This window comes from Balaenoptera borealis (genome assembly GCF_965194805.1).
Source record: "Balaenoptera borealis genome assembly, chromosome: 10".
Taxonomy (NCBI): domain Eukaryota; kingdom Metazoa; phylum Chordata; class Mammalia; order Artiodactyla; family Balaenopteridae; genus Balaenoptera; species Balaenoptera borealis.
The window spans coordinates 94047532-94062062 of NC_138874.1; the positions used below are offsets into that span (position 1 = coordinate 94047532).

A 14531-nucleotide genomic window follows, 5' to 3' on the forward strand; every position below is an offset into this window, starting at 1 on the left:
CTGGGAGGCCCTGGAAGAAGGCTTCATAAATACCCAGTGTCACTGCTGTTCACTGACCCTTGACCACCTGTCATACCACGATTCCCTATCATCTGATCACCTGCTATGACACATCTTCATTAAGCTTTTCAGACCATCGCCACTGCCCTGTGTTGTCACTGACCACTGTTTTACTATCTTAAGCCCTGCATTCACTTCCCCACTTTGTAGCACACCCCACCTTGAGTCTCACCGATGAGAGGTTATTTCTGCAACCCTTTAGTGACCCCTTGCCTGTCCATTAGCACCCTCATTTATAACCTGCACAACCTCAGGTCCCTGCCATCACTTGCCAGTCACCGTCTTCATCCATTATGGCCCTAATGCAAATCCTTTATCACCCCATCAGAGCCCTTCCCCATATTATCCTTCACATGGTCAGTCCCAGACAGGATCAGCTACACAGTTTGTGGGGCTCAAGGAAAGATGAAAATGCAGAGCCTCTTGTTAAACAAATTATTAAGAATTTCAGCAGAGCATTAAACCAAGGGCAGGGCACTTCTGAGCAAGGAGCCCCGTGCAACTGAATAGTTCACACACCCATGAAGCCAGCCCTGGTCCCAGCTTGGTCACCACCATCATGCCCCCACCCCTGTTCCAGTTCCTTCTCTGGTCTCCTCTACACCATTCACATCCCCTCATCATTCCATCTCCTCCACATCTAGTCCCCCCCTTGCAAACTCCATCTTCCTGTGGTCAACAACTCTCTCCTTTCCTTATCATACAATCCCTCTCATACTCTCCATCTTCCTCCCTCTCCAGGCTCCATCACTGTCATCTCTCTCTTACATCCATCCTGCTTGGCCACATTTCTTATTTCCAGTACCCACACTCATTCATATCTCTTTTCTTCCCATTTCCTCCTCCTGCTCCTAGTTTAATTTTTCCATTATTTCCTTTTGAGTATTTTCTCCCCCACTAGTCATCTTGGTTTATTTCATTCTTCTTCATTTTCCCTATGTAAGCCCCAGATACAAATACTATAAACTAATTATTTCCCAGTCTCTCTTCCCTTTCACAATCTCCTGTCGTTCCTTCATTTCTTTTATTTTTATTTTCAATTAACCTCAGCCAAGTTTTCCTCACCTCTGCTTTCATAAGTTGGCATTTCCACGCTGGCCTCATTTTTCACTGCAGCTCTCTTTTCCTTTTTCCTTTTCCTTCTCCTCACTAATTGGTACTCCCAGCACCTAGAACATCGCCTGGCTAATCGTAAACACTCAGTAGATAGGTGTTGTATGAAGGAGCATCACAGTTCCTTTCTGATCAATTCATGTTGAAATCATGCGTCTGAATTAGATAGCATTATATGCTATAGCAGTGTAGATACCAGCTGGTTACTGGTCACAGCTAAGAGATTATTTTTGCTTTGCTTTTAATAGCGGTACATTTTAAAATGGCAACATAAACAAATCTCTTCTGTTCATAAAAGTTTCTTTAAAACTTTTCTTTCTTTGATATTTTTCCATTCCTGTGCTAAGTGCCAAGTGTACAGGGAAAACCTTTCCTGTGAACAAATCATTAGGCTAGTGATCAAGTGATGACATTAATACCATTTACAGGGATGGAACCTAGAATATTGCTGTGATAAATGTTTGTGTGTGTTCATGTTTAGCATCAACAAGGGAGAAGTACAGAGCACCAGCACCATTCCTTAATATGATTTTTCCTCCTTTGTGGAATCGCTATATTGTGATCTTTGCGATAATCTGCTTTTTAGTCAGGAAGAAAACCTCTGTTGAGTTTAACGTTAGTACTAATGCTGTTATACAAAATGTTATATAGATATGCTTGTGACTCCACATCTGTTTTAAGATGTGGACTCTGTTTTGTTTGCATATCATATTTAGAAGTGTAATCAAGAGTACAAGTGTTTTTTTTTTTAAATACATTTATTGTATTTATTTATTTTGGCTGCATTGGGTCTTCGTTGCTGCACGCGGGCTTTCTCTAGTTGTGGCGAGCGTGAACTACTCTTCGTTGTGGTCCACGGGCTTCTTATTGCCGTGGCTTCTCTTGTTGCAGAGCATGGGCTCTAGGCACATGGGCTTCAGTAGCTGCAGCACATGGGCTCAGTAGTTGTGGCTCGTGGGCTCTAGAACGCAGGCTCAGTTGTTGTGGTACATGGGCTCAGTTGTTCCGCGGCATGTGGGATCTTCCCGGACCAGGGATTGAACCTGTGTCCCCTGCATTGGCAGGTGGATTCTTAACCACTGCGCCACCAGGGAAGCCCCAGTACAAGTGTTTTTGAACAGCAAGAATATGTAGACTTTCTCCATGTTGGGCAAGGCAGGCTTGTCAAAGCAGAAGGTAAACTAGACTACTTACCCAAAATCTTCAGGGTGAGTTTGAATTTTACTTTATTATTGGGATTAGAGATTGTCTCAGTTAATTTCTTTGATTAGCAGTAGAGTTTTTTTTTTTGATTTTTGTTTTTGTTTGTTTTAATTAATTTTTATTGGAGTATAGTTGATTTACAATGTTGTGTTAGTTTTGGGTGTACAGCAAAGTGAGTCAGTTATACATATACATATATCCACTCTTTTTAGATTCTTTTCCCATATAGGTCATTACAGAGTGTTGAGTAGAGTTCCCTGTGCTATACAGTAGGTCCTTATTAGCTATCTATTTTATATATAGTAGTGTGTATATGTCAATCCCAATCTCCCACTTTATCCCTCCCCACCCTCTTTCCCCCCTGGTAACCATAAGTTTGTTTTCTACATCTGTGACTCTATTTATGTTTTGTAAATAGGTTTATTTGTACCATTTTTTGGATTCCACATGTAAGTGCTATCATATGATATTTGTCTTTCTCTGTCTGACTTAACTCAGTATGATAATCTCCAGGTACCTCCATGTTGTTGCAAATGGCATTATTTCATTCTTTTTTATGGCTGAGTAGTATTCCATTGTATATATGTACCACTTCTTGTTTATCCATTCCTCTGTTGATGGACATTTAGGTTGCAGAAGCATGTCCTGGCTGTTGTAATTAGTGCTGCAGTGAACACTGGGGTGCATGTATCTTTTCAAATTCTGGTTTTCTTCGGATATATGCCCAGGAGTGGAATTGCTGGATCATATGGTAGCTCTATTTTTAGTTTTTTTAAGGAACCTCCATACTGTTCTCCATAGTGGCTGTATCAATTTACATTCCCACTAACAGTGTTAGCAATAGAGTTTTTATGGTAAAGTCCTTTTTAGTGTAGAATATCAAAGCATAATGTCGCAAACATAAATAAGACCTTTCAAACCTTCTCAGTTCTTTGCTCAAAAGGCTAAGTGATTACCTGTGGCTTCCAGAATAATTCACTCTGTATTCCCTAGAATGCCATTCGAGGCCTCCAGTCTGTCCCTAACTCCCTGTCTAGTCTCCTTCCTTCTCCCTGTCGTATTTCTTGTACTTTAAGCTAACTTGAGCTTCTTAACCAATCTCAAATCCTAGATACCTGCTTGTCCCTGAGCCTTTGATCAAGCTTTGCCATGGGCCAGGAATGCCCTTTCTCTTCACATCTACCTGTGAAAACTCCAGTCTCCCTTTTGTGCCTGCTCAAATGCCACTTCCTTTATGAAATTTGCTTTAATTCTTGCTGCTGGGAGTAATTCCGTCTTCCTATAGGTTCTTGTAGAACTCTGAATCCATTTTATGGCAGGTATCAAATTCTATACTTCCATTTTCTGCCCACATACCGCATCAGCTCCTCAGGTATATATTTCCTATGGGAAGGCTGTGTAGTCCTTACTTTGATATCTCCTCCAGCCTCCGTCATTCCAACTTACATACAGCAGATGTTCAATCAGTATTTTCTGAGTAAATATATTAACCATACTCATTCTTTTTTTATTATTATCGTGCTGTATGTAGTAAGAAGTAGGGCATCTGTAACATAGTGCCACAAACTGGATGGCTTAACAGCAGAAATTTATTATTTCACAGTTCTGGAGGCCTTGAAGTCTGAAATCAAGGTGTCCGCAGAGCCATGGTCTGAGACTGAGTAAAATCTTTCCTTGCTTCTTCCTAGCTTTTGGTGGTAGCCAGCAACCCTTAGCTTTCCTTGGCTTGCGGCTGTACCAGCCTAATCTCTGCCTTCACTGGTCACATGGAGTTCTCGTGTGGGGGGGGGTAGGGTGTGTTTGTATCCAAATGCCATGCCCTTTCCTTTCTTAATTGAGTTATAATTGACATGTAACATTGTATTAGTTTTAGGTGTACGACGTAATGATTTGATATATGTATACATTTCTTTTTTCTTTTTCTTTTTTTTTTTTTTTGGCTGCGTGGCATGTGGGATCTTAATTCCCCGACCAGGGATCGAACCTGTGCCCCCTGCATTGGGAGCTCGGAGTCTTAACCACTGGACTGCCAGGGGAGTTCCATATATGTATACATTTTGAAGCGATTACCACAATAAGTTTAGTTAACATCCATCACACCACATAGTTACAAATTTTCCCCCTTTTTATAAAGACACCAATCATATGGTATTAGGACCCACCCTACTCCAGACCTTAACTAATTGTATATGTAATGACTCTATTTCCAAATAAGGTCACATTCACAGTTACTGGGGGTTAGGACTTCAACATATCTTTCTAGGTGACACAATTCAACCCATAACATTAGGGAAATAAGAATTCATATATAACCATATAGTCCTGGGTTATCATCTAAGTCGTAGTCAGGCTTGCTTGAATTACATCTGTATGTCTGGGCTTACATTTTAAATAATTTGCTGCCCAGCTAATCATGGAAAGCAAATGTGGAGAAGGCCCATGACCATTGCCCAGGGGACATTTCAAAATTCCTGTGGAGATGAACTAGGCTAATTTTTTAAGGGGTACAAATGATGGAGTATTTTTAAAGAGAATATTCCATATTCTGGATGGGTTCCACCGTAAGTGTAGTTTCATGGTATCTATATTATGTCTGACCTCAACATACTGTGGCTTCCCTCTGCAGTCCTGGGGGCAGTAAGAAGCAGGCTTGGAATAATCATAATAGCTCTCGAAATTTATTGAGTACCTTCTGTTTGCGGGCACTTGGCTAAGTGTTTAACATGAATTATCCCATGTAATCTAATCCTTAACACTATGTGGTAGGAAATATTACTATCCCAGTGCTATGTATACATATACCCAGGTATCAGGGGATGAACAAGGAGCCTTCCCATCATATAGCCTTAAATTGTGTGCTTGTCAGTGGCTTTTATTTTACTCGTACGAAGGTCTTTTATTCACGAATAATAACAGTCATTCCTGAATAGTGATGGGGTAAATATTTCAATCTTCATTCCCGTCTTTGCCCTTTTGAACAGGAAAAGAGTGAAAAACTAGTGCTGGAGGAAACTGCGTACGAAGAAATAGAAAGGGATTTTCAGGAGGTTCTCAGTGAACTTTCAGGAGACAAAAGTTTGGAGAGATTTAGGGTTGAATATGAGAAGCTTCATGCTGTCATGAAAAAGTCTTATGACAATGAAAAGCGTCTGATGGCCAAGTGCAGAGAGCTGAATGCGGAAATCGTGGTTAATTCCGCGAAGGTCGCCACTGCCCTGAAGCTCTCTCAGGATGATCAGACCACCATCACATCCCTGAAGAAGGTCAGTGATCCTCTAGAAATGGAACCAATGGCAAGCTTTCATAAATGCATCCTGTACTTAAAACATCATCCTTTCATTATATTGGCAGCTCTAGGCTGGTAGTAAAAGAGTTATTAAGTCAAAATTTACATGATTTATATATTCATTAAGCCTAGGGAATAATGTTAATTTTCAAAGAACTTAATTAGCTTGAGTGAATTTCACAATGCAGAAAATAAGGTAGAACCTTACTGGCTTGGTTTCTAAGAAATACTGTGTTCACAAAAACAATTGGCCATAAGTAAGTGTAGTATTAGGAATATCAGTATGTCTTGTTTGACCCAAGATAAGTAATTAAATATCTTATGATGATAGCTTGTAAAAGATCTTTTCATATTTCTACGTTTTCCAATGTTTTAGGAGAGGTTACCTTGAGAATTTCCAGATGGTAGTTTTCATGATCTTTCCTCTTATCGCCCCTTTGCTTCTCCCTTGATCGTCCCAGTTCCTCATAATGCGAGAACAGGGATTCAGTCTGCGGGGGATATTGAGGAAGTATGGCTTTTTTTTACACTTTATTTTTTCATCCTCAAGTGTGTTGCATTATTTTGAAGGTGAAACACAAATGTTCCTTGTAGATTGCAGGGTGATAAGAGGTTAAGATATTTTAATTTATAATTGAAACCCTAGTGCTGAGAAATAATTTGCAATTTTTTAGATAATTCCCTTGATATCATGCAATTAAACATACCCCAATTCTAATGAAGTTCCAAGACTAGTGCAAAATGTAACTTACCTGTTTTCTTAGGAACCACTATTTTTAGTGTCTTTTTCTCTCTATTGTTATTTTCTTCTTCTCCTTGCAAAATACCAATACAAGAAGGCTTTAAATCATGTTATGATGAGAAAAGACCCCACTTTTTATTGTAAATTAAAAAGCTGGAAATGGAAGTCATGAATTGCTTAAAATATAATTGGTGAATTTGCTTTGGACAAGACTCCATATAATCATATTTCATTTAAATTATCCTTCATTTGTTTTGCCAAAAATAGTATATATGGTTGCTACAGAAAAACATACCCCTTAGCCTGACATTTTGTTTTGAATCACTAAATTATGTGCTGCAGTTACCCAAGAATCATCTCTCTCTCTCTCTAATGTAATAGCATGAATTTATTTAATTAAATAATTTCTTCCACTCATTTTATTCCTTGTCAACATAAAAGAATATTTTCACCTTAAGCATATAGATTCTTACCTGTATAAAAGGACTCACATTGCACTTGATGAAATTTTGCAAGAAAATTAAGTGGCAGGGCAAAACTCAAGGCTGTTGCAACATTTACTGTCCTTCGTCCGTGTACTCGAATGGCTGTAATTCACTTTTAAGTATTTCTGTTAACTTTCCACTTTGTATTCAGAATAGTTTTGTTTTTCCCCTATAAGCATTTGTTGAGAAGGCCTGGGCTTGGGTTTCTGGAAATGGGAATTATCAAGGCTGTTGTGTACAATTAGGTGACAGCCAAGACCTCATTTCTATGGATGGCTCTAAAGTTCACCTTGCCATCCAGGAGCTCACTTGGGGCCTGAGGGCAAAATATATTTTTAATATGGAATCTATCAAGAGCTTCAAATTTAGGACTTGGATCCAAGACCATTCCTTATGTGAAAAAGCTTTTTTTTTTTTTTTTTCCTATAAAATATCTGGACTTGGAAAGCACATAAGCTTTCATTTTCGATTTTGTAAACCTATCTTAACATCTTTACTAGAAATAATACCATTAGTTATAGCAGCCCCTGCAGTATGTGAGCCCTGTGGCCACATTTACCTACACAAGAGAAAATATCCTTTGCCAGTAACCCTCTTTAAAACTGCTTTTCAGTATTGACTAACTCATGTTGAACAATGCAGTAAGTCAGTATACATTTAATACATAGTGTATAACATGTAATCTTCTTTCCCCATAAATAGCTTCTATAACGTAGTTGTTTTATTATTCTATTTATTCAATTTAGCTTGCATCTGGAACCTAGTTTGGTTTTTCTCACTGATATCCCATGACCCACCTAGGAAATTGAAAAGGCTTGGAAGATGGTGGACTCAGCCTATGACAAAGAGCAGAAGGCAAAGGAGACGATTCTTGCCCTGAAAGAGGAAATAGTGAACCTAACCAAACTAGTCGAGCAAGGGTCTGGACTCTCCATGGACCAGGATAGCAAGTAGGTCATAGCCGTCTTGATTCATGTTGAACTTGCTTTTGCAGAGGCCACCTTCTTCAACAGACAGCCTGGGGCTTGCCGGTACCATCTTGAATGTTCTTTGTGAATGCCAGACTCCACTTTGTTGGGTTCCCAGAGATAGTTTTCTGTCTATTGCCGTTTTTTTCTTTTTAATACTCCCTTTCTCCACACCCAAGAACTTCTAATTCATGGTTATATCAGACTTCTGGCTCTATAAAATCAGTGCTACAGTTTTAAAATGAGTAAAGATTCTAAGTTTATTTCTCTCAAACTTGTGTGGAATGGCTGACTTTCTACCCAGATTCCCAGCCCCTCCCATACACCGCCTGCCCCATGATTAGCCGTATCACTATCCTTCCTACCACCTCAGATTCTAGGCCAGAAAACAGTTGCTCTTCACACTTGTTACTCCTTCATCCCTTAAAGCTTCGTCTTGTTGACTCAGTCTTCTAAACATCACTTCATTCTTCCCCTCCCCACTATCAGCAGTGGGTCCCCTGTTCTCTGCTGGATTTGGCGGTAGACTCCTAACTGTCCTCTCTGCCTTTGAGGAGACATCTCCCCTCTTTACCATCTTCCATACCAGACTTAGTCTTCTAAAACATGTAGCTACATGCTTCCATCTCCAGCATATGCACCTTCGACAGCTACCCATTTCCTACGGATAGAGCCCAAAGTCTTGAACATGTCTTGCAGAGCCCTTTGTAGATCTGCCCCAGTTAGCCTTGCTAGACTCACGTCCAGCAGCACCATGCTTGCTCATGCCTCCATGCCTTTGGACATACTGTTTTCTATGCCAGGGATCCTTTTTCTTCCCTTCTCCACTTAGTAAACAACTATTCATCCTTTAAGACCTATCTTAAACACCATCTTAACTTTATCACTGTCAGCATCTCTGTTCCAACCTCCTCCCAAGCCTCAGACCCAGTGACCAGGCAGAAGAGTCTTTGTGTTCCCTGTTTCCATAGGACCCAACATCTCCCTCAAGTTTGGCACTGGTCACATGGTACTGAAATTATTTGTGCTTCTCTGCCCATTAAGCTGTAAACTACTTGAGGGAAGACATCTATCTTTACCATCCCTCTAGGAATCTAGCACTCTGTAGGGCATGCAAAACCTTGCATTAATTAATGAACCAGGAATGAGCATACACTTCCTTAGGCATCCTTAACTAAATCTACCTGCTGTCTAGGTTTCTTATACTTTCTAGATACGTTTATTGAATGTTGAATAGGTAAAATAAACAGAAGATGTGGTGTTCATAATAATGGACTCTATTTTCTTATTAAAGAAGTCATGCACGATCAGAGCAACTATTGAAGAGCAACTGTTGAAGAGCAACGTGAGGGAACTGATTTGGTTAGGAGGAGTTTTAAGGAAAATCAGAACATAATGAGGAGGAGAACTGATGAAACAATCCAACTCAGAATTTTGTCTTCAGCAGTGCGCTTAGGTGTAGCTGTCTGTCTTTACAGTAACCTTAGAATTTAAGGTCTTGTTTATGGAGAAGAGTTTGCGGTTTTGAAGGTTCTTAATTAAACAATTATATCAAAGTTGTTGGTCAATACATATTATCGAATTACTGTGTTTCCAACAGTCATTTGATGTCTGTCAGCTGCAAGTGTCTCAAATGCAAGTTTTCTGCTTTCTCAGCTCTAAAGTAGCTGCCTTGTTCTAGATGAATTCTGCTGCACAGGTCCTATCAGACATAGTTTTTCTACTTTCAAAATGAATACGACAGGGATGTGGAAAGCAAGGAGTAGAAATCAGCTCCCCCAACTCTTCCACCCTAAATTTCACTCCTCAGAGATAACCAGTTATCAATTTGATGCCTATTTTTCTGGACTTCTATAAAAATGCCTATAGTACACACACACACACACACACACACACACACACACACACACACACACACACACAGGCTGTAATTGCTTAAAAATAAGAAAAGGGGTCATATTATGCATATTATTATTGGAACATCCTCTTTTTCAGTTAAAAACTCAGAAACAGCTCCCACATCAGGGCATAAAGATCTTTCTCTTTCACACCTGAATAGTGTTGATCCTTGACCATAAGTCTTTCCCATGAAAACTAGTTCAGAGATGGTAAGAAGGCTCCCCGAGCAGATGGCCATTTAGTCTGACGCCCGTGTTCTTCTTTTTTAGTATCCGAGATTTGCTGAAGTTCAAAGAAGAAGTGACAAAGGAGCGAGACCAACTCTTGTCAGAAGTGGTGAAATTACGAGAGGCCTTAGCTCAGACCACTGAACAGCAACAAGAAATGGAGCGGTCCAGGGAAGAGGCAGAGCTGGCCATCAGTCAGGTCTGCTCTGATACGGAGAGCAAGACGAAGGACCATTACCTTCCAGAAGGAGGTTTTGTCCTTCTCCAGGCTCCCTTCCGGTCTTGTTCCTTTCTTAGATTTATGACCCTCCCTCCCCACCCCCACCCCCCACCCCCAGCCCCTCTGCCCCGGGCCAGGTCACCAAATGAAGCATCCATTGTTTTGCTTGTTTCTCTGGTTTGTTTTTGGAAGAGCAGTTTTACTTGAGTCATTCTCTGTCTGAGATGTTACAAAGATAGGGCACTGCTTACATTTCTGGCCCAAGAAGTTGTCCCCTGTGACAACCAGGGCGCCCTGCACCTGGGGGTGGTGAAAGCACTTCCCCTGGCCTTTCTCCTGTGTAAGGAAGCCACCTAGCTGAATCGTTCTGAATACTTTTCTATAAAACCAGAAGTCGAATAGGTGGTACACAAGCTCAGGCTTGAAGAGAAAAACAGGAGACTCCTTTGATCATGAGACAGGAGGAGGACTTTTCATAGAATTTGGCTATCATGATAAAACTGTAGTAATTTGTTTAGCAATATCCAGGACTCATGGAAAATACACTTTCATATTTAGGGTAGCTGGCTACATTTTATTTAGTTTCTGTTGATGGAGAATTAGATAATTCTTTCCATGTTTGACTTCCCTAGAATTCTGGGCTTCCGTATTTAACTGGATTTAATACCTTTCTCTGTGGATTTGTTCCCACCATCAGGGTGGCTGTTTGGTGCCAAGGCTCTGAAAAACAATACAGAATATTCTTGATAAGTTTGAACATTGCAGTTCAAAGATGACTCTCCTACAGGAGAAATACTACTCCAGAGTCATTGCCCTGAAAATATCTGAGAGAGGGAGAAGCTCGGCTGGTCGAGACCTGTCCTAAGGGGCTCATGTCCCGCACCCCATCCCCCATCGTCCTCTCTGTGCCTGTAGTTCCAACAAGAAATCCAGCAACATCAGAACGAAGCTTTACGGGAGACTCGGAAGAAGGAAAAACTAGAGAAAGAGCTCAAGCAGATGCAGACGGACATGGACACCAGGCAGACAGAAACCAAGGCCCTGCAGCAGTACGTGCAGAAGAGCAAGGAGGAGCTTCAGAAGCTGGCGCAGCAGCTGAAGGAGCAGAAGGTGGGCTGGGCAGGGCTGCGCCGCGGGGCCTGGCTGAACAAGAGTGGGGAGTTTAGAGTGTTCTCTGGAAAGCAGCAAACTCCCTTCACCGCAGATGTTGGTGGATGTTGGTAACACAGCGCGTAGCACTGTACTGTGTTTGGTCTTTGAATGGCTCTTACGGGTAGATATGCTCTATCCCCCCCCATCCCCCTCCTGCCGTGCTCCAACAGGTTAATCTCTTTTTATCCTTTTATTGATGTGTAACCTACACATAGAAAAGTGTGTAAGTCACAAGTATACAGCTTGATGAATTTTCTCCCCTTGAACACGTCTTGGTTACCTGCACCCAGCCTGAGAAATAGCACCCCGGAAGCCTCCTCGTGCCCCTTCCCAGTCACTCTCTCCCCCAAAGGTCAGCGCTCTTCTGAATTCTAAGCAGAGGTTAGTTTTGCCTGCTTTTGTACTTTACAGAAATTAAATTATACAGGATGTACTCTTTTGTGTCTAACATCTTTCTCCTAACATCCTGTTTTTGAGATTCACTTACGTTGTTGCCACATAGTTATAGAACCACAGTATCCAATATGGTAGCCACTAGCCACATACAGCTATTTACATTTAAATTATTTGAAATTAAATAAAATTAAAAATTCAATCCCTCAGTTGCACCAGCACCATTTCAGGTGCTCCATAGCCACATGGGGCTAGTAGATACCGTATTGGACAGTGCACATAGAGAACATTTAGTTCATTGCAGAAAGTTCTATTGGACAGAGCTCAGAAGACCATTCACTCTTATTGCTCTAAGCATTCCAGCCTGTGACTATAACATGATTTATTTTTAACAGGTTTAATTTTAAGTTTCAAGTTTGGGAAACCCACACAGTCTTTATGCGTTTTAAATATGGTAATTTTTTTAAACATTTCCTCTGTAATAACAGTTGAAGGTAACACAAATGCTAGTCTGTTCTAATTTCTTAAAGAAGAACCATTTCATCTAATTGAAAAAAGTCATTTCTTGAAAATATGTTCTCTTAGGAAGTTTCCAAAGTATTTTTAAGCCATACATCATTTTTCTACCTAAAAAATTAGATAGTAGAACGCATTTATTTGTCAGTTGCTTTATTAATTTTATATAAAGCCAGACATCAAATAGATAATATGCAGTGTGCAACATCCATGAAAAAAACACGTGGCTTCCTTTGAGCATGAAATTTGAGAGGCTTTTGGTTATCACGTTAAAACTATAGTACTTTGCTTAGCAACATCCAGGACCCATGGAAAATTTTATTTAGTCCCTATTGATGGGAAGTTGGATTGATTCTTTCTGTGTTTAACTTTTGCTTGAGGGGAAGTTATATATTGGAGTAAGTGTCTTCTAAGCCATCTTCTCTCTTTTTTTTGATATCCCTCCATCTCCCTGATATTTTCCCAATAGAAATGACTTCCCAAAATATAATCCTCTGTTTTTATAAAACCTTGTCTTCTCTGAATAGTCAAGGTAGGGAAGGGGAAAATCCAACTGACACTGAAGTCAGGGAGGTAGAGATCATTCCACTACTACTCCACGGTTTTGACTTAAGTTGGATGAAGGGAAATTGTTTTGTGTTGGTGTTAGTGAATGGTTCTGTTCACGAAAATGTTGTAGGCATGCTAATGCAGGATTTGCTTCTGAAGATGTAGCTTCTGAGCCCCACAGCCGATAAAGCTCGTTTGAATTTCTAGCTCATTTGCAATGATTATAGCAATTGTTGTGTATGCGAAGCCTGCCAAATGGCAAACAGGCATTAAAATATTTATCCACCACCTGTGAACAAGACTTCCCAAGGTGCCCAGAAAAAAAAATTATGCTCTCTGTGTTATTCATTAGAAGGCATCATTTCCCTCAGCCATTTAACATTCATCATATTTGAGTGCCTTCATGCTTTCACTGGTGAGAAGGAACAATTTCTGCGAAGACAAAAGAAGTGTGGTTGCCGTGCTTGTCCCAGGAGGTCTGCGTGGCCTCCTGCATGGAGGTGCAGCTACTGTAATCAGATTCAAAAGCGTTAACCAGCTCGTTCTGCATCTTTCAGATACTGAATGAGAGAGCTGCAAAGGAGCTGGAGCAGTTTCAGATGAGAAATGCTAAACTTCAGCAAGAGAACGAACAACATAGTTTGATTTGTGAGCAGCTATCCCAGGAAAACCAGCAGAAGGCGTTGGAGCTCAAAGTAAACACCAAGTGACATATCTGTTCCCTAGCATGCCCTCCTTCATTCCCTATTAATATAAGTTGGCTGATGCTATTGGAGCCTTTGGTTGGATAACCTGTATTAGCCTTGGTCCTTCAGAGGCAGGTGTAAACCTACAGTGATTGCTTTATGCCCGGAAGCAGTTTGATAACTTCCATTCTTATAACATTGCCAAGCTGATTATTAATCATATGACTATGCAAATACTTTCCAAAGTGAGCTCAGATGTTCACCTCTGTAATTGAGCCTTGCAAGTAACCAGTTGCCCAGAGCTAGAAATCATTTACACATGTGAGTGGCAAAGAAGTGAGATTGTATTTCGCTACTTGTATGGAATGGGAGGGGTGGGGGATGGTCAGGTACTATTTGATGTCTACTCTTAGGACTGCAGAATCATGATTTTCACTTCTGTCCAATGTAAATTTCAAGATATGTCTCCTATTCTCCCTGCCCTGATTGAAGAGTGCTTGCAAATTAAGTTTGGATAACCGTTTTATACTTGGATACATATTGTCTGCCTACATGCTTAGCAGAGCGGCTTTATGTTTATCACCAATTCTGAAAAATCCACAAGCCCTACTCTAGTTATGTTAGAATACTGGGCATAAAATGAGTGACTAATCAGGAAAATACATTGATTCGAGTAGTAAATCTTAACAGTTTTTGCATCACAACACCTTTTGAGAATCTGATGAAAGCATGTGTGTGCGTGCACATACACATGCACGCACACTTATTTGCACATCTTGTGTCTTGTTTTGCATGCAGTCTTAGAGGTTTACAGGATTTTTCTGAAGTCTAACCATGGGGTCTGGATTAATTTTTCTAACCATGGGGCCTGGATTAATAACTACTGAATTAGAACATCTTATTGTTTTAATTGAAAGGGGCCTTAGATGAACTAATTTGGACCCGGTAGGATCTGAGGCTGAGGAACATTTAAGCACCCCAGAAATGTTTGACTCAAAACCATTGTTTATGAGAATGCTCCAAGTTAAAGCA

The 14531-nt window shown here is 40.5% G+C and overlaps 1 protein-coding gene across 1 annotated transcript in view; it reads left to right on the top strand.

Moving 5' to 3' along the window:
• Positions 1–5312: 5312 nt before the first annotated feature.
• Positions 5313–14531, top strand: part of CFAP58 (cilia and flagella associated protein 58) — a gene marked incomplete at its 5' end in the record, with an annotated part of 102539 nt that continues 93320 nt past the window's right edge. Inside the window, 5 exons of the mRNA XM_082339681.1 lie at positions 5313–5639; positions 7691–7839; positions 10026–10182; positions 11119–11313; positions 13371–13508. Coding sequence (XP_082195807.1) covers positions 5313–5639; positions 7691–7839; positions 10026–10182; positions 11119–11313; positions 13371–13508 — 966 coding nt within the window. The remainder of the gene's footprint in view (positions 5640–7690; positions 7840–10025; positions 10183–11118; positions 11314–13370; positions 13509–14531) is intronic.